General features: G+C 40.0%; 1 protein-coding gene and 1 pseudogene across 1 annotated transcript; both read right to left on the bottom strand.

Moving 5' to 3' along the window:
* Positions 1-1,046: 1,046 nt before the first annotated feature.
* On the bottom strand, positions 1,047-1,138 carry LOC136321436 (U2 spliceosomal RNA; annotated as a pseudogene).
* An 8,374-nt stretch (positions 1,139-9,512) lies between these two features.
* Positions 9,513-20,705, bottom strand: APELA (apelin receptor early endogenous ligand). Its single transcript, XM_066253446.1, has 3 exons — positions 20,464-20,705; positions 18,688-18,777; positions 9,513-10,115 (listed from the first exon to the last, which is right to left on the bottom strand). The coding sequence occupies exons 1-2, from the start codon at positions 20,534-20,536 to the stop codon at positions 18,689-18,691; spliced, it is 162 nt and encodes a 53-aa protein (XP_066109543.1). The 5' UTR covers positions 20,537-20,705; the 3' UTR covers positions 9,513-10,115; position 18,688.
* Positions 20,706-20,989: the final 284 nt, after the last annotated feature.

The raw sequence follows: 20,989 nt of genomic DNA, 5'->3' as shown, positions 1-20,989 counted from the left end.
ACTGTCCGAATCCAATGCGAACCTGCAAGAGCCAGGCTGCTGTGATGGTGGCCCTGGCCTTGCCTCCTGGCTTTACAGTACACAAGCATTGTGTAGGTATTGAAGGTATTGTGGATTTGGTTCCAGGCCAACGTAATAAAGCAGGTATCGTGATAAAGCGATCTCTTTTTGCTTGTGGACGGTCTTGCCTTCGGTTTGTAAAAGTTGCAGTGCTTATGAAACAAAATAAAGCAAAGCATGCCTGTAATAAAATTTGAGATCCGAATGGATTACTGGGTACAATTCAGAAAATGGATTTTTTTATGTCTTGAAGAAATCTAAGCCTGACCAGGCGGTGGCTCAGTGGATGGAGCGTCGGACTGGGATGTGTAGGACCCAGGTTCAAGAGGACCCTGAGGTCGCCAGCTTGAGCGCCGGCTCATCTGGTTTGAGCATAGCTCAGCAGCTTGAGCCGGGGGTCACTGGCTCGAGCAAGGAGTCACTTAGTCTGCTGTAGTGCGCCCCCCCTCCCCTGCCAAGGCACATGTGAGAGGTCAATGAACAACAAGGAAACCGCAAGGAAGAATTGATGCTTCTCATCTCCCTTCCTGACTGTCCCTATCTGTCCCTCTCTCTGACTCTCTCTGTCTCTCCCACAAGAAAAAAAAAATCTAAGAAGTAGTGCTTGGTGAGTGGTTAAATATTTTATACAAGTGTGAATTAGAGACTCCTCAACAGATGTGTTCAAGTTGTGATGTCTACACCTTTTGAATTGCTGGTGGCAGCAGCAATATCCTCTCTTTTTGTTTGTTCTTCTACTGTGGGGTGAGTGTATGCTTTTAATTTAAATACTGTAAGATACAAAATATGAGTGATTCCCTATTGTAGTTCAGGACATAAACAATTACTTAAGACAGGAGCCCCTTCATTATGACACTGGATTCTGAAAGGCTGGCTGTGCTTTGTAGGGTATGGCATAATTCAATAGGATGGAGCCAGTCTACCTGCTGGATGCTAATTAACTTAATGAGTTGATTGTTATATATTGGATTCTTCCTCTGGGCCCATTGTGGTTTTTTGTTTTTTTTTTTAATTTCAGATATTAAACTGATAAGAACAGATACTACACTTGATCTTAGCCAAAAGGCCGAGAAGCGATGGGCCTATTGTGTTTTAACAATTGTTATTTTCTTCCCTACAAGACCAATTCAGAAGCAATCTCATTTGCACTCTTACTCCTGTGTAAGTACTAAAATTGTTCTAAGTTGATCAGTGATCTAGTTTCTTAGCTAAGGAATATTTTTCATGCTTGTTACTGAGATGCTTTGTAGGCTTGGTCTCTGACTACTTCCTTTTGGTTTAGCAGTTGTTCTTCCTCTCCTGCCCTTCGTACTAGCACGTAAAGGTCTGCAAGGGCATCTGACAAACTTAAAATGTAGCATGAAACGTGGATTTGGATGTGTATCTGTCTGCGTACACACACCCAGCCTGTGTCCTGCTGCATGGATTCAGGAAGCTAAAGAGTGGTGGCTTCTGGGCTTGGAATCAGGCCCCCAGGAGTTCATACCAAGCTCTGAGCTCTTCTTATTTTTTTTTTATTTTTATTTTTTTTTGCATTTTTCTGAAGCTGGAAATGGGGAGAGACAGTCAGACAGACTCCCGCATGTGCCCGACCGGGATCCACCCGGCATGCCCACCATGGGGCGACGCTCTGCCCACCAGGGGGCGATGCTCTGCCCATCCTGGGCGTTGCCATGTTGCGACCAGAGCCACTCTAGCGCCTGAGGCAGAGGCCACAGAGCCATCCCCAGCGCCCGGGCCATCTTTGCTCCAATGGAGCCTCGGCTGCGGGAGGGGAAGAGAGAAACAGAGAGGAAGGCATGGCGGAGGGGTGGAGAAGCAAATGGGCGCCTCTCCTGTGTGCCCTGGCCGGGAATCGAACCTGGGTCCTCCGCACGCTAGGCCAATGCTCTACCGCTGAGCCAACCAGCCAGGGCTCTTCTTATTTTTTTAAAAGACTTTATTTATTCATTTTAGAGAGGAGAGAAGGAGGAGAGAGAGAGAGAGAGAGGAGGGGAGGAGCAGGAAGCATCAACTCCCATATGTGCCTTGACCAGGTAATCCCAGGGTTTTAAACCGGCGACCTCAGCATTCCAGGTTGACGCTTTATCCACTGCGCCACCACAAGTCAGGCACAGCTCTTCTTTTTTTAAAAAGACTATATTTATTGATATTCTAGAGAGAGGAGGAGGAAAAGCGAGAGGATTAACTCATAGTTATTTCACTTTAGTTGTTTATTGCTGCTTGTCATGTGTGCCTTGACCCAGCAAGTCTAAGGTTTTGAAGCTGCAACCTCAGCATTCCAGGTCAACATCACCCACTGTGCCACTGCAGGCATCTGCCCTCTTCTTTGGGTGGTCTTTGGTGGGTTATCTTTATATGCCTGCTTTCTTATCTGGTAAATAAAAAAATACGGGACAGTAAGAGTACAACTGGCCTCTTGGAGTTGGACTAAATGACTTTTCATAAGTTAAACACTTGCAACATTGTGTGGCATGGTAAATGTAGTGTAAAAATAGAGAATAATGTGTATATTAGTGTATGTATATATGAACATACATATTCTCTATAAATTCATCTAAAAATGTCTATTTCTGTTTCTGTCACAGCAGAAGGGAAATTTAGAGAAAGCAGGTGTGTCACATTTTTTTTTTTTTCTGAAGCTGGAAACGGGGAGAGACAGTCAGACAGACTCCCGCATGCGCCCCACCGGGATCCACCCGGCACAACCACCAGGGGCGACGCTCTGCCCCTCCGGGGCGTCACTGTGCCGCTACCAGAGCCACTTTAGCGCCTGGGGTAGAGGCCAAGGAGCCATCCCCAGCGCCCGGGCCATCTCTGCTCCAATGGAGCCTCGGCTGCAGGAGGGGAAGAGAGAGACAGAGAGGAAGGAGGGGGTGGGGGGTGGAGAAGCAAATGGGTGCCTCTCCTATGTGCCCTGGCCGGGAATCGAACCTGGGTCCCCCGCATGCCAGGCCGATGCTCTACCGCTGAGCCAACCTGCCAGGGCCAGGTGTGTCACATTTTTTAAAGGCTCTTTTGATGCTACGTTATGTATTGGTTTATGATTTATGTGAAGTTGTCTTAGTCCACTCATTTATGACAAAAATAATTGTTGCTTTGCTATAAGAATGAAGTAGATTGTTCCAGAATGTCATCATTCTGCATCTCTGCCATTGATGAACAATCTGTAGCCTAGCTTCTGGGGGCGCCCTCTTGGGGTTATCATAAGAATGCATGGGAAAGTCTACTGGTAAGGGGACATTTAGACTATAAATTCTGAGAGTTTGTGAGGACTGTTTGAGCTTTGGTTTGGGCTAGGTGACTTTTCACTAACCTAAAAACTCTCAGAACACCTATGGGGCATTTGCTCCTGTCCTGAGGGGTTACTCCTTGAAGACGTTGTTGATAAACCCACACTGGCCCAGTGAAAAAGATCAGCCTGCCTACCATCACTGGTGTCTTTTGTACCCTAGCCACAAGCTCTAGTAATAGCCAGCTGGAAATCAGCCTTCTGGTTGGTGGTTGCTGACTCTCGAGTGCCTCCTCCTTGTATAAAAAATACACCTCATATTAAATTTAGACTTCATTTCTCACCTCCTCTTGGTTGGAAAAATAATGTGATTTATCAGTCATTTGTTTGGAGTATGTTATTTATCTATTTGGCTTTATTAAGAGATATTAATGTCTTGTGAAATTATGATTCCCACAGCACACCTGTGCTAAATTATTGGCAAAGACAAAAAATAGTTTTTTTGTTTTGTTTTTTCTGTATTTTTCTGAAGCCGGAAACGGGGAGAGACAGTCAGACAGACTCCCGCATGACCCCGACCGGGATCCCGGGATCCATCCGGCGCACCCACCAGGGGGCGACATCTGCCCACCAGGGGGCGATGCTCTGCCCCTCCGGGCGGTCGCTCTGTTGCGACCAGAGCCACTCTAGCGCCTGGGGCAGAGGCCAAGGAGCCATCCCCAGCGCCCGGCCATCTTTGCTCCAGTGGAGCCTCAGCTGCGGGAGGGGAAGAGAGAGACAGAGAGGAAGGAGAGGGGGAGGGGTGGAGAAGCAGATGGGCGCTTCTCCTGTGTGCCCTGGCCCGGAATCGAACCCGGGACCCCTTGCATGCCAGGCCAACGCTCTACCACTGAGCCAACCGGCCAGGGCAAAAAATAGTTGTTTTTTGTTGTTGTTGTTTTTCAAAAAATAGTTTTTGAAGCATGTTTTTGCTACCTTCGTAAAAGAAAACAAAAAATACCATTATTAGAATAATATGAAATATTCTGCTTAAATATGATAAAAAGAATTTTACTTTGTGTAAGTACTGTTTTTCTCTTAAAAATATTTAATGGCCTGACCTGTGGTGGTGCAGTGGATAAAGCGTTGACCTAGACTGCTGAGGTCGCCGGTTTGAAACCCTGGGCTTGCCCAGTAAAGGCACATATGGGAGTTGATGCTTTCTGCTCCTCCCCCGCTTCTCTCTCTCTTTGTCTCTCTCCTCTCTTCTCTAAAATGAATGAATAAATAAAAATATTTAATGTGCTCAACCAGGCAGTGGTACAGTGGATAGAGCGTTGGACTGGGATGCAGAGGACCTAGGTTTGAAACCCCAAAGTTGCTGGCTTGAGTGTGAGCTCACTGGCTTGAGCATGGGTTGCTGGCTTGAGTGTGGGATGACAGACATGACCCCATGGTTGCTGACTTGAGCCCAAAGGTCGCTGCCTTGGAGCCCAAGGTCACTGGCTTGAAGCCCAAGGTCACTGGCTTGAGCCCAAGGTTGCTGGCTTGAGCAAGGGGTCACTGGCTCAGCTGGAGCCCCTGGTCAAGGCACATATGAGAAAGCAATCAATGAAAAACTAAGGAGCTGCAAGGAAGAGTTGATGCTTCTCATCTCTCCCTTCCTGCCTGTCTGTCCATATCTGTCCTGTCTCTGTCACACACACACACACACACACACACACACAATTAAAGCAAACAATACTTTTTTTTTTTCTTAAATGAGAAGTGGAGAGGCAGAGAGACAGATTCTTGCATGTGTTTGACTGGGGAGTCATCCTCGGCACCCAGGCCAACTTTGCACCAATAGAGCCTTGGCTGCAGGAAGGGAAGAGAGAGATAGCCGAAGGGAGAGGGGGAGGGGTTGCTTTTCCTGTGTGCCCTGACCAGAATCAAACCTGGGACAGCCACACACTGGGCCGGCACTCTACCACTGAGCCAAACAGCTAGGGCTATAAACAATACTTTCCTTGAGAGGAGAGGTAGAAAGTTGGGAGGCAATGAATGCAAACGTTCAGTTGAGTCACACAGACATGCACAGGTCACTGGCTAAGAAAGCTAAAGTGGTGATCCTTACACTGATCCGCCTCTAAGAGGAGACTTAAAACTATGAACCAGAACATTTTTTTTGTCCATTTTTCAGGTGCAGGTCATGGAACTATTTTTTTTTTTAATTGAATAACTGAGAGGCAGGGAGGCAGTGAGACAGACACCCACATGTGCCCCCACTGAGATCCACCCAGCAAACCTCCTATCAGGCGACGTTCTATCCATCTGGGATTACTAATTTTTTTCCTTATACCTCAGGCTCTAACATGGCTTAGCTGATTGTCTTTTTCCTACAGATTTAGTATTTTGTTCATTATGATGCTTTTTGGTGTTAATTTTTATTTTTTTCCAAAAATAGTATTAAAATATTACTTATCTTGATTACTAAGGCTTTTGGCACACCCTTACATTTTGTACCTAGTCATTCTAGTCCTGACCCTTCAAAGGAGAGTAAAATGGGACCAAAGATTGATTTCAGAGTTTGGGAGGAACTGAGCCAAGAAAGGAGGAATCAACATTTACAATTGTTCTTTGGTCTACCACTCCATCGGTTCTACTTCATTCACTCACCCCACAGCCCCATCTGGGGTGGCATTCTTACTTTTTATCATCTTAACCATCTTGGTTAAACTATGTACAATCTCGGAAAATATTAGAAATTATGGCCCTGGCCAGTTGGCTCAGTGCACGGAGCGTTGGCCCAGCATAAGGACATTCTGGGTTATATTCCCAGTCAGGACACACAGAAAGGACCCATCTGCTTCTCTTCCCCTCCCTCTCCCCTTCTCTCCTTCCCCTCCTGCAGCCAGTGGCTGGATTGGTTCCAGTGTTAGCCCTGGGCACTGAGGATAGCTTGGTTGATCTGAGCCAGGTGCTGAAAATACTTCAGTTGATTCAAGCATTGGCCCCAGATGGGGTTGCTGAGTGGATCCTGGTTGGGGTGCATGTGGGAGTTTGTCTCACTATTTCTCCTCCTCTCACTTAAAAAAATTAGAAATTACAAATAACTTTTAATATAAAAATAATAAACACCAAATCATAGAGATGATTAAGTTTAAAGTGCACATATTTGACAGTCTGGTCTACTGCTCCACCTCACCAGTGAATAAAATATGGCTTCTTTGTATTGGACTTGTTTTGGTATGCCACTTTCCACACACATACCACTGGTTGTTGAGATTTTATAGATTATGAGAATCTTTGCCCTTACTCTGATAATCTAGAACTAAGTAAAAAATCTGCTGTGGCAGGGCATATAACAAGGCTATTCAGTCTGAAATGCTACAATCAAAAGGAACAATGAAATAGAGCCAAGTGTCAGGAGCATTTCTATCATGCTATGTTCAGTACTTTGAATATTTCTCATACAAACTAAGGACAACTGGTTGGTTGTTTTTGGTCACAGAGACAGAGAGACAGAGAGAGGGACAGACAGACAGGAAGAGAGAGATGAGAAGCATCAATTTTTTGTTGTGGCTCCTTAGTTGTTCATCGATTGCTTTCTCATATGTATGCGCCTTGACTGGGGGGCTATAGCAGCGACCGTGGGTTCAAGCTGGTGAGGCTTGCTCAAATCAGATGAGCCCATGCTTAAGCTAGCGACCTCATGATCTTGAACCTAGGTCCTCTGCATCCCAGTCCAACACGCCATACACTGCTCCACCACTTGGTCAGGCAAGGACAACTGTTTTATTGAAAAATTATTGAAGTGGTATGAGCAGAAATCTATAACCATTTAATTACTTTATAATGGCATGGCTGGATTTTAAGTTTCTGTGAATGTGAGACTCTGCACTTGAAAAAGTATAAGCTTGTATTCATTGAGATGTATTTGAATTACATATGGGTTTTATTTGTACAAAATATATAAACATATCTACAAGTACATGCTTTTTTTTTTTTTTGTATTTTTTTTATGAAGTTGGAAACAGGGAGGCAGTCAGACAGACTCCCGCATGTGCCCAACCGGGATCCACCCGGCATGCCCACCAGGGGGCAATGCTCTGCCCATCTGGGGCGTTGCTTTGTTGCAACCAGAGCCATTCTAATGCCTGAGGCAGAGGCCATGGAGCCATCCTCAGTGCCTGGGACCACTTTGCTCCAATGGAGCCTTGGCTGCGGGAGGGGAAGAGAGAGACAGAGAGGAAGTAGAGGGGGAGAGGTGGAGAAGCAGATGGGCGCTTCTCCTGTGTGCCCTGGCCGGGAATTGAACCTGGGACTCCTGCACGCCAGGCTGACGCTCTACCACTGAGCCAACCAGCCAGGGCTGTACATGCTTTAAACAAAAATATAATTGATAATAGCTTGTTTCTACTGAAATGCATTTGTGTAAAAGAATTATAATTTATCCAGAAAATCATTTAGAATGTCCCCAAATACCCAATTTAAATGAGATAACACACTTTATAAAACATCTTTTGTTTGTATGTATGTAAATTTAATTACAGTGCTTTATATAAGCAACTTCCATTCTAAAAGACACCATTAATAAACTATGAAAGGGAGACAAACTCCATGTCAGAATTTTAATGTCAAATTCTTTATATATAAATCTCAACTTTTTTTGTGTGCAAAATATGGGTTAATGATTTATGGCTTCTCTTACTCTTTTACAAAGGACATTTTTAGCAAGATATTATTTTGTAAATTTTATATATGTAATTAACTTATAGTGAAATAACAGAAATTTTATGACACTGAGCTAAGAGTCTTTCAATAAAGAAATTAAGAGCATATTTACCAAATTGGGAACACCTAATATCAAGACAGTTCATATTTAGACGGCATACTGTCCTTCTTGGGTAAGTATTCACATCCCTAAATTCCTTATGTTTTTTTTTACATGTCTCATCTAAATAGGTTGAACAGCATCAAAACAGAACCTAGCAGAATGATAAGCACACGTATGTTAGAGATATTGCTCAGCTTGGGACTTCATTGCCATAACTATATATATATATATATATATATATATATATATATAACTATATATATATATATTTTTTGCCATAACTATATTTTAAATGTCACCTTTAAGTGGGTCTTTCTAAGAAACTTTACAAATGAATCAAGGACATAAAACAGAACTTCAGCCTGACTTGGCAGTGTGGTACAGTGGATAAAATGTTGGTTTGGGACAGTGAGGACCCAGGTTCAAAACCCCGAGGTTGTCAGCTTGAGCATAGGCTTATCCGGTTTGAGCATGGGATCATAGACATGGCCCCATGGTTGCTGGCTTGAGCCCAAGGTCTCTGGCTTGAGCAATAGGTCACTCACTCTGCTGTAGGCCCCCAGTCAAGGCACATATGAGAAAGCAATCAGTAAACTAAGGTGCTGCAACTATGAGTTGATGTTTCTCATCTCTCTCCCTTTCTGTCTGTCCTTGCCCCTGCTAAAAAAAAAAAAAAAAAGCCAACCCCCCCCAGATCCTCAAAGGAAATTAAAGATTGGTTTCTTGTAATTACCTGATTAGAAAAAATTCAGAAATGAACATTTTAGTTTTAAAATGAACTACAATTAGTATTTCAGACTTTCTTTTATAATTTTAAGTGAATATTATTGAAAATAAAAATACTTTCATAAACATTTAAGCCTACACTATATACTTTGTAGCAGTTAATAGTTTCTTTCTTAGTCTTTCTATATAAATAATCGATGGACCAATTATTTTCTCTCAATTCTGCAAAGCCAAAGTAATTGAAATTAATTCTAGATTTAGCATTTTTAAAAATAATCACTCAGTCTGACCAGGCGGTGGCACAGTGGATAGAGCATTGGACTGGGATGTGGAAGGACCCAGGTTCGAGACCCGGAGGTCGCCAGCTTGAGCGCGGGTTCATCTGGCTTGAGTAAAAACATCTCACCAGCTTGGACCCAGGGTCGCTGGCTCCAGCAAAGGGTTACTCAGTCTGCTGAAGGCCCGCAGTCAAGGCACATATGAGAAAGCAATCAATGAACAACTAAGAAGTCGCAACACACAATGAAAAACTAATGATTGATGCTTCTCATCTGTCTCCATTCCTGTCTGTCTGTCCCTGTCTATCCCTCTGACTCTCTTTCTGTCTCTGTAAAAAAAAAAAAGTAAAAAACAGTAAAAAAAAATCACTCAAACATTTACAAAATTATTTTAATATTTTTGAAGAATTATAGGAATATGAAAGTAAAAAATTTAAATTCTTGAACTTTTTACTATTACAGAATCTTAAGACATTACAAAGTATTTTTTTTGTTTGTTTTTACTGATTTTAGAGATAGAGGAAGGGAGGGAGGGAGGGAGGGAGGGAGGGAGGGAGAGAGAGATATAAAGAGAGAAACACTGATTTGTTTTTCTACTTATTTATACATTCACTGGTTGCTTCTTGTATGTTCCCTGTCCAGGGATCAAACCCACAACCTAGGCATATCAGGATGACACTAACCAAATGAACTACCCAGCCATGCCAAGAAAAAAGAGGAATTAAAAAAAGTTAAACCCATGTAAGAATTATAATATGCAGATAAGATGAGAGATTTTAGTTATGCAGGTAAATAATTGTGCTTCAGACCATAATTACTTTTGAATTTATGTTATTTTCTCTTTAAAAGAAAACAGGAAGAAGAGAATTTTGTGAAACTATGAAGACATCCCAGGTGCTTTCAAATGATTCCTTTTCATACAGGAACTCCTGAGCAAGCACACTATTTTGTGAATGAGTAGTGTTCCTTTACTCCTCTTCTTCTTCATCTGGCAGACCGGGTGAAGTTAGCAAGGGAAGAGCTATATTTGAAAGGCAGAGGAGAAAAAACATACTATAATAAGAAATGTTAGTCAGCAAACCAATTTACCCATACTTAATTTTTTAAATAAACAATGAGTTATAAAAATTTTATAATTGTAATAAAATAGAGGACAAGCCTGACTAGGTGGTGGCGCAGTGGATAGAGCATCGGACTAGGACATGGAAGACCCAGGTTTGAAACCTCGAGGTCACCAGCTTGAGTGTGGGCTCATCTGGTTTGAGCAAAGCTCACCAGCAGGGGTCCAAGGTCATTTGCTTGAGCAAGGGGTCACTCGCTCTGCTGTCGACCCCAGTCAAGGCACATATGATAAAGCAATCAATGAACAACTAAGTTGCTGCAACAAAGAATTGATGCTTCTCATCTCTCTCCCTTCCTGTCTGTCCCTCTTTCTGTCTCTCTCTATCTCTGTCACAAAAAAGGGATATAAGATAAATAACCAAAAATTAATTATATAGCTATACATTAGTAATGAACAATTAAAAAAATAAAGAAAATTTTATTTATAATACCAGAAAAATAAAATACTTAAGAGTAAATTAAAAGTATAAAACTTGTATTCTAAACATTATAAAACATTGTTGCAAGAAATTAAAGTAGATATGAATAAATGAAAATACATCCCATGTTCATGGATTGTAAAACTTAATTGTCAACATGGCAGTATTTCCCATATTGATCTACAGATTCAACACAATTTCTATCCAAATCACGGATGGTTTTTTGCAAACCTTGGCAAGCTGATCATAAAATTCTTATGGGAATTCAAGAGAACTAGAATAATCAAAACAATCTTGAAGAACTATAAAATTGAGGACTCAACAGTTTCAGTTTAAAAACATGATATAATACTATAGTCATCAAGACATTATAGTATTGGAGCATCTGAGATCTCATTCTTCAACATATGTCATCTGTTTGGCTCGAATAAACTCTTAAAATTAAAAAAGACATAGTATTAGCATAAGGATTGACAGATGGATCAATAAAATAATACGGAGAGTCCAGAAATAACCCCCCGCTGTTTATGGCCAATTGATTTTTGTTTTTAAGTGAGAGGAAGGGAGATAGAGAGACAGACACCCACATGTCCCCAGACTGGGGTCCACCTGGCAGCCCCTGTCTGGGGCCAACGCTTGGACCAAGTGAGCTATCCTCAGCCTGCAAGGACCTTAAACTGATAATAACCCCTTTATGCAAACACATGTCCTGGACAGCAGTCACAAAATCAGAAGCAAATGTAAGTTCCTGATACGACTTTTCCAACAACTCTTGTGATCAGTAATCTCCCCTACCTCCCACTCCTCCCACTTAGATAGACCCCTGTGGAGCTTACCAAAACCTACCTCTTTTGGTTTGAATTTATCTATTCAGCCCCAGGAGTGCCAAAGCACTCTACTCATAAACTCTTAACATAGGCATGTGTCCAGATTCCATTTGTTTCTCTTTCTTTTTCTCCTTCTCCATTCTGCCCTGACCTCCCCATGTGGTTCCTTCAGGCATGCCATGAACATTCAACTTCTCTATTGTACATATTTGTCTATAGTCAGCCGTTGAATTAAGGCTCAGCTTTCTGTACTGTGGGTGTTCCCACAGGGAGGAGGTGAAGAATATAGTCAGTTAACACATTATCATGCAGTGAGCCAAGTACTTTGACAAATATACAAATGGTGCTGAGAGAAAAAAGTGGGCATCTAATATCAATATAATTGGTTGGGGTATCAAAGTCAGGGAACTTTTTTTTAAAGGGATTTATTTTTATTTTTACATTTTTAGATTTTATTTATTCACTTTTTTTTAGAGAGAGAGGAGAGAGAGAGAGAGAGGAAAGATAAAGAGAACAGGGATGGAGCAGGAAACATCAACTCCCATATGTGCCTTGACCAGGCAAGCCGGGGTTTCGAACTGGCGACCTCAGCGTTCCAGGTCGACGCTTGATCCATTGTGCCACCACAGGTAAGGTTGCAATGTCCTTTATTTCTTTTCCTCTCTATCAGTTCATCCTTCAAGAAACGTCTCCTGGCCTAACCTCTCTCTTTCTTTCTCTCTCTCCATCTGTCTTTCTCTCTCTGTCTCTCTTCTCTAAAATGAATAAAATAAAATTAAAATAATTTAAAAAAAGAAAGGACATTGCAGACAGAAGTGTAGGTAAAGAACTGAATGACTTTAAAGTAATGGTAAGGTATTAACAATAATAATTCTAACCACTATTTAGCACTTATGTGTTAGGAGTGGTTATGATAAAGTGAAGTACCCTTACTAGCTTCATCTTACTGGTCTGGAAGTGAAGGCTTAGAGAGGATAAATGACTCATCAATGATCACCAAGGAATAAGCTATGTGTCCAGAGCTCAGATCTAGGAAGTCCAAAACAGTCTTAATTTTTTCTCATTTCTGCAGGAAAAGGAAGGGGAGAAGAGATGACAGATGATGCTCAAGAGGTACATTTTGTAAGGTGCTGTTTGTTAAACTATGGGAGTTTTCACAGACCTGAAGGCTACAGGGACCCTTAAGGTGTGACATGATTGAATTTGGTTTGGGAAAATCAGATGATAAAACAAAAAATGGACTTTCCAGAACTAGAACTGAAGGCTGGAGTGATCAGTTAAGGCAGTGGTAGTCAACCTGGTCCCTACCGCCCACTAGTGGGCGTTCCAGCTTTCATGGTGGGCAGTAGCGGAGCAACCAAAGTATAAATAAAAAGATAGATTTAACTATAGTAAGTTGTTTTATAAAGATTTATTCTGCCAAACTTAGCAAAAATCTGACATAAAATACTTGATAAGTAATTATTATTATATGCTTTAACTTGATGTAACTCTGCTTTATAAATTTTAAAAAGTAAAGTTACTTCCCTACTTTATAAATCACCATTACTGCGGAAGCGGTGGAAGGTTAAAAAATTTTACTTACTAACAGAGATACAAAAGTGGGCGGTAGGTAAAAAAAGGTTGACTACCCTGAGTTAAGGTGTTGAAGTCATGTTGGAGACAGCAGACACTAAGATAGTAATTGAGATGAAGTGAAGGGAACATTAAAACATATATATTTCAAGGTAGAAATGATAATCCTGGGAAACCAACTGGAACTAAATATTAAGTCACTGTGTTCAGAAATTTACCTTGAGACAGTAACATATATATTTCATACATAGTAAACATCTAATATATAGTATCTTTATAACTCTCCAAATTTTGAGAACACAGGAGAAATAACTGAGTGGGAGGAATTGAAAAGTTTTGTTTTAGGTATACATCATTTATTCACTCATTCATTCATCAAATATTTCTGGAGAACTTACTATAGTCATTGGGCATATAACTATGATCAAAGCAAAGCCCCTGTTCTCATGGAACTTACATTCTAATGAAAAGAAATAAAGTAAACATATGTCAGGTGGCATTAGGTATTATGGAAGGGAAACAAACCAGGAAAAGAAAAATTGGAGTAGAGAGAGGTATTGCTTTACTTTTTTTAAACTTTCTCTTATTATTGTTTTTTTATGCAAAGGATGATCAGGGAAGCTTTTCCTGATGACATCTATAATATTGAAACTGAGAACTGAGTTACAAGAATAAGGTGGGCAGAAGCCATGGTAGACATTTGCATGTATCCTGTAGACATGTGCTGGAAGAGTCCGTAGGACAGCAACGATATTTCTGAGTAAGCATTTGGAAAGCATTACAGGTCCTGAAAGGAACAGTGATTTGTTCCAGAGATAGTCAAAAGGGAGGAAGATGTCATTGAAACCAAGGAAAATCCACTCTGTGCTTTGACCTACAGTGAGACAACTGAGATCAGGACCAAAATGTATTCACTGGATTAGAGAAGAAAGTAACTAGGGATTCTTTCTAGAATGTAACAGGGAACACTGTGTTGACAATATATGGGAGGACAAGAAAGAGCCATCTTTTCAAGAAATTTGGCTGTGTATAGGACATGGGTTGGTCACGAGAGAACACAATATGGCCAATGGTGCACCCCCCCCCCCCCCGATAAAATAGATCAGTTTTGACTGAGGAATATTCTGGGGAAGAAATGGAGTAATTGTTGAATCAAAGTTCCTGAGATGTAGAGAGATTAACTGTATCCAGGAGAGGAATCTGTTACGGAAAGACAAGGAAGAGAAAATAGAAGTGTAGATGTTTGTAGTTTGTGGGCGGGGTCTGATTTTGCAACTAGATTATTGCCATTTTCTCTGGGAAGAGGAATTTTCTCTTGCTATGGGTTACAAGAGAAGGTTAAGAAGTTTAAGGGGTGCTTAGTTGGTTAGAACATTATCCTGGCACGCTGAGGTTGCGGGTTTGGTCCCCGGTCAGGGCAAATACAAGTTAGCCTGGCCTGTGGTTGTGCAGTGGATAAGGCGTTGGCCTGAAACATTGACGTCATTGGTTCGAAACCCTGGCCTTGCCTGGTCAGGGCACATATGGGAGTTGATGCTTCCTGCTCCTCCCCTGCTTTTCTCTTTTGTCTAAAATGAATAAATAAAATCTTAAAAAAAAATCAACCAATGCTGGTGTGAATAAGTAAAACAACAAACTGATGTCTCTCTCTCTAAAAATCAATCAATAAAATTTTTTTAAAAGTTTAAGAAAACTGGAGAGTATTAAAGATTTAAAATATAGATAAATGGGAATCAGAGGCATCTAATCGTAAGCAGAAGAGTACTTTCCAGAGAGCCCTGCTGAAGTTGGCGATAGGTGCTCTAGTGAAGCAGGGATTCCATGCCCAGGGCAGCGCAAAAGTTGGGTTCAGTTCAGCCAAACAGGCAGAATGGCGTGAGGACGGGATAGACAATAGGACATTTGTGGCAAGAGTTGGGAGGCAGGGCAGAGATTTGGTCAAGAAGGTAAGAAGTCCATGACTTTTAATGGTAAGAATAAGTCAGAAAATAGAGAACTAGAAAAACTTACATTATGAATGGTAATCAAGGATGATAATTATAGAATTGTACACCTGAAACCTAAACCTATATAATTTAATTAATGTCATCCCAATAAATTAATAAAAATTTTTTAAAGAGTGGCAATAGAATATAGGTTGGTCTCAATTTATAAAAATAATTTTACCAAAATTCTTTTTATAGTCATTACTTCTGGTCAGTGAAAATGGCAAGAGGATAGGAAGACTGTTACTTTTGACTTTACATACTTCCATACTGCTAGAAAAAATTTTACACCATGAAAACATATTACAGTCATTATTAAAAAGCTAGATGGGGCAGGTATGAATAGTGTATGCAGTTATCTAGAGTACACATTTATAAATAAAAGCATTGATGTAGTAAGATTTTATTGTTGGAAGGCGGAAATCATTAGAGTCTAAAGCCCCTCCGCCATTTTCCACTCTGGAGCTCTCACACTGACCTGGAAGCTTGGAATTCCCCACACCCTTTCTCTTGCTTTTCTCCACTCTAATTCACTTAGGGCTGAATGTGATGCCAAAATACTTCTTTGAGAAAAAACTTATCAAGAAAAGGAATTGTAGGCCCTGGCCGGTTGGCTCAGTGGTAGAGCGTCGGCCTGGCGTGCAGGAATCCCGGGTTCGATTCCCGGCCAGGGCACACAGGAGAAGCGCCCATCTGCTTCTCCACCCCTCCCCCTCTCCTTCCTCTCTGTCTCTCTCTTCCTCTCCCGCAGCCGAGGCTCCATTGGAGCAAAGATGGCCCGGGCACTGGGGATGGCTCCTTGGCCTCTGCCCCAGGCGCTAGAGTGGCTCTGGTGGTGACAGAGCAACGCCCAGGATGGGCAGAGAATCGCCCCCTGGCGGGCGTGCAGGGTGGATCCCGGTCGGGTGCATGCGGGAGTCTGTCTGACTGCCTGCCTGTTTCCAGCTTCAGAAAAATACAAAAAAAGAAAAAAAGGGATTGTATGCTGCACAGGTGTTCTATTTGATTATCCATTTCTATTTAAGTGTTAGGAACTCTTACTGAGGTTCACTGAAGAGGGCTTTAGAAGCTGAAAAAGTTGACATTCATAGAACATTCCTATTAAGTGAATTAAAAGTTGAAACTACTGTAAAGGATTAATCTGGAAAAATTCCAAAGTTAACTGCTTACCTTACCCATCTTATAAGTTTTACTTGCTCCTAACTGAAGCAAGTAACCAACCACGCGCGGTTTTATCTAAAGCATGCAGGAAAACAGAGGAATAAATGACAGCAATAAACTCTTCTGCCGTAGAGTTCCATGACCTCGGTCTATAGTGCCTTCACCCAATTGTCAGGTTGTCAAGATATTTTGTTGCAAGACATAAAAAATGTGTAAATGTTTAGGACAGTGAGAATCATACTATCAAGTTTGAAGGTAGCACTGGTTCAGGGCTATAATATGAAATCTAATATAAGTAAAATATATTAATACATATTTCATGAAATAATATAATATAAAATATATTAATATAAATATAAATAAAATTATTTCAGGCTTATCTCGCATTGCTCCTTATACTATTTCTGGATTCCAAAATAAGGCTTTTATACATTCTTCAAAGAACTGTAGCTGGAATGTAGGACTAGTCTAAACAGTGATACAACCAGTGCTATAAATAGAGCAGTTCTTTGAGGGAATCAGCCTAATTTTGTAACGGACTGCTATTATTAAACTGTTTATATGGCCTTCACTCAAGTCTCCCTTCAGTTTACAAATTTGGTTTGTAGGTCAAAATTTTTTCATAACTTTGACAATTCAAATTTCCTGACTCGCTCTTGTTTACTTGCAACACCAGTGTTTATGGCAGGTGGTTTGCAGAAAAACCTGTGGCTGAGGGCTTTTATTCACAGTTATGTAAGGTATCCTGCTCTGTATATGCAGGAATTCCCTGGCTATTGTGAATGCCTCCGCTCCTCTTTGTTATTTGTGGGGGAGTGCTGGGAAAATCTTGAACTTCTCCACTCCTCCTCAGCAGAGATTTTACCATTACTTATTTATACGTGAGGCTGAAATGCATTATCAACGCACAGCAAAGGATTTTTAAAACATGTAAAATCCTTTTAAAGCAAGTTTAAGCCTCAAAAAAAAAAGTACATTTAAGCCTCTACTATTTGTCTTCTTGAGAACATCTTATTGTATCTTTCTGGATTCTTGCACCAAATTTGTGTTTAGCAAAGGGTAATCTGTCGCAGATACAGGCAGAGAACTTAGCTTTTTGTTTTAGTCCCCATGACAATGCTTACTGCAAAATGCTTATTACTGAATTGCTCTTCCTTCTTTTAATGTCCTACTCAGAGCTTTCACTGGCTTTGAAAAGCACATATTAAACAATCGGTATACCAACCATTCTTTCCTCTGAATGAATAGTGCCGTAAATGTTCCAGTCTATAGACTAGCTAATACAGCAATTGCCTTCATATGTTAACCAGCCGAGGAATACACCTATGCATTTTTAAATGAAGATATATTTTATGACTTAAAGAGCTTGAAATAGTTACAATGGAATGCCAAGTTATTTGTTTTCAGTGTGAAGTAACATAAACTTGGGCAGTGTTTGAAATCGATTGATTCAGATGGTATTCCTGATGATGGTGGTGGTTTGAAATCTTTGGTCTCTTAATCGTCTTCTTTTTTTTCTCAACAAGAAAAGGGAGGGCGGAGTCAAATTCTATTCAGAATTTATCTTTAAAGATGCAACCATCAAGATCAGTTCTATGAGTGAGGCTTTAAAACTGCCATGCCATTAAGTTGATTTTTATATTAAAAGAAATATTGCCCTGACCGGTTATCTCAGTTAGTTAGAGCACGGAGGTTGCTGGTTTGATCCCGAGTCAGGGTACATATGGGAATAGATTGATGTTCCTGTTTCTCTCTCTCTCTCTCTCCCTCTCTCATTAAAATCAATAAATTAAAAAAAATAAATAAAGAATGATTTTCAGGAAAAATACACTGCCAATTGAGGCTAGCACATCATTCATATGATGTTGCTGGGCAAAAACATCCATTGTACATAGTGGTCTTAACGGAAAATATGCTTGTTCTGGATAACCTAGGGAGCTATTCAGTGTTTTTCAAAACACATGTTTAAAGATACTTTCATAACTATATTGTCTTAGGGCCTGATTTTTATTTATTTATTTATTTTTAAAGATTTTATTTATTCACTTTTTAGAGAGGAGAAAGAGGCAGAGAGAGAGAGAGAGAGAGAGAGAAGGGAGGGAGAAGCAGGAAGCATCAACTCCCATATGTACCTTAACTAGGCAAGCCCAGGGTTTTAAACTGGCGACCTCAGTGTTCCAGGTCGATGCTTTAGCCATTGTGTCACCACAGGTCAGGTCTCTCTTGGTGCCTGACTTTTAAATTATAATTGTCAAACATACAGATTAGTATTAATACCCACATAACTATTATTTATATTCAACAATTATCAAGATTTTCCTTATCAAACTATTTTCAGTCATCATGTCATTTCGCTGTTTCCTCTGTCAGCATGCATCCCTTAAACTGACATGACCATAAAGCCAATATCACATGTTTCAGAATAGGAATAAGCATTCTTTGGTATGTATATCCAATCTGGAACGTTGGCTAAATGTAGGAAAGCTGCTTCCCACCGGAAGTACCTTAGGGGAAGGGCACTCGTGAGTGGAGAGGGATACATCTCCTCTGATGGCAGCTGGGTCTGTGCAGTTTTCTTCTCATTGCCAGATTAGCTGTGGAGGAAAAAGAGAAAAATTAGTTAATTTCAAAAAAAAAAATTAACTGTTGTTTAGTCTGGGAGATGCAAAGGAATATTTAGATTCAGACTATAATATGATTATTTGCTATTGGTTTAGATGCAGTTATGATACAAAAAAATTAGTGTGATGCAAATATACAAGCTATCGTATTTCCCCATGTATAAGACGCACATTTTTGGGAAAATTTTGGGGTCTAAAAACTGGGTGCATCTTAAACAGTGATAGTAGTTTTTTTTTTTACTTGCATATCCCACTTTTTCACGCTTGTTTTTCGCTTATTGTTGAAGACAGTGATTCATCATCAGACACAGATGAGGACAAGCTAATGAATGGGAATTTTGACAGTGATAAGCTGTATGAATTTTATGATAAATAAGACGAGTTCAATAACTTTATGTAATACATTTCTTTTTTCAAAATTCAGGCCCCAAAATTAGGGTGCATCTTATTCATGGTAGCATCTTATACATGGGGAAATATGGTATATTCCCAACAGTTCATGTAAATAGCAAGATCTAGTAGTAATATCCTCTCCCTCCTACATGTCTTCTCCCTCAGTGCTCCTGGACCTTTTATTTTATGTAGTGAGTTAATCACAAACATTTTACAAGGACATTGTCCAAGGTGTTCCATGTTTCAGAAAAGTAGAAATAGCTTAAATAGCAATTGCTATAACAGGAAGAATGCTTTTTGAGTTGCTACTTTAGAACTTTTTTCTTATTTATGTAAAAGGGCACACCATGAAATTCCATTTGAAATAACCTCAGCGATCAAACTTCTGATTAACTAAATGGCAAGACTGAATTTTTAACCAATTATGTACCATTTTTGTTCTAAATGGAAAATTATATTATCAAGTGAATGATATAACACATTTGGATATAAATATAATCACCTTTCTATTTAAGTGTGGGTTTGCTTTTTCATGAGTTAGAAAACTATTTTTTTTTACTTACCAGCCTTTGAAATCTTATTTAGTTTTGAAATAAAAGCATATTAGATTGTGTACTAACTTCCTGTTAGATAAGAGCAATACAACTAATATCATCTTTGAAAAATATGTAAAGAAAATTTACCTTGACCATACATATCTTTGACACTTTTGACTTTATAAACACAATAATACTAAAATTGCACATTTTTGTTTTAAATGACGTCTAATTATATAACTGGAAATAATACCTATTGACCTATTTTAAGAATTCATCTGCAACCTGTCCCATTATGATTTTTATATGTTATCAAAATTTAGTTAACAGTACTCCATTCTAGCCAACAACATACTCTTTAATAAACTGCTTTGACTTTTGCATTTACTTAGAAATCATTAAGTGTTGTCTACCTCTGTAATGAATGAACCAAACATTTCTATTCCTTTTTACTTGTAAGGACATATCTCTAATAACTAAGGAATCAATATTCTTTAAAGTTAGAAAAATAATGATAAAATATTTATCATCATTTTAATATCCAGCTATTTTTAAAATATCCAAATAATAGACTTAACGGGATAGATAGCATATTTTTGAAATCCTACACACCTCTACTATCCCTAAGCACACCTAAGTGATTTTCAACATAAACACAATCACACTCAGAGGTCCACAGACACAAACAAGCATAAAAAGAAGTTAGTTGGTACAAATATATCAATCTTACCTGGTCTCTGTCCATTAATAAGAAGACTCACCATAAAAATTAAAAATACAAAAAAGAATTGTTGAAACCTCATTTTTCTGCCACTCTAAAACAGAGCAGTAGGTCTCAAAGTAAATCAAACTTCTTCGAACAGTCTGAGCAGTATCTGTGTGGCTCTTCTCACATTCTAATGACAAACCTCGGAGAACTGCCAGCTGCGTTTTCCACAAGGGTTAATGATCACATCAGACAAGGTTACTGGTGTGCTGTGCTGTGGTCAGAACCTCCCTCGGCCCCTCCTCCACTCCCCTCCTCCTTCCCCTCTGTCACTCCCCTTCATTTCCATAAGCAAATATTGGTGAAATAAACCATTCAAGCGTGCTGTAACTTCAGTGGCGTTCTGGAGCTTTTAGAAGAGCCGGACTTCATGCAATCTGGATTTAGAGAAATATGTAAAACCAGGCATGGCTTTGCCTCCTCCCCTTATCATTTGCATATGTTTAAACTTTGTATTGCCCATATTGGTCCCACATGCAGAAACCAGTGG

Source organism: Saccopteryx bilineata, chromosome 1 (assembly GCF_036850765.1).
Source record: "Saccopteryx bilineata isolate mSacBil1 chromosome 1, mSacBil1_pri_phased_curated, whole genome shotgun sequence".
Taxonomy (NCBI): domain Eukaryota; kingdom Metazoa; phylum Chordata; class Mammalia; order Chiroptera; family Emballonuridae; genus Saccopteryx; species Saccopteryx bilineata.
Note: the sequence above shows the minus strand (reverse complement) of the source record. Positions and strands in the feature narration are given on the sequence as shown.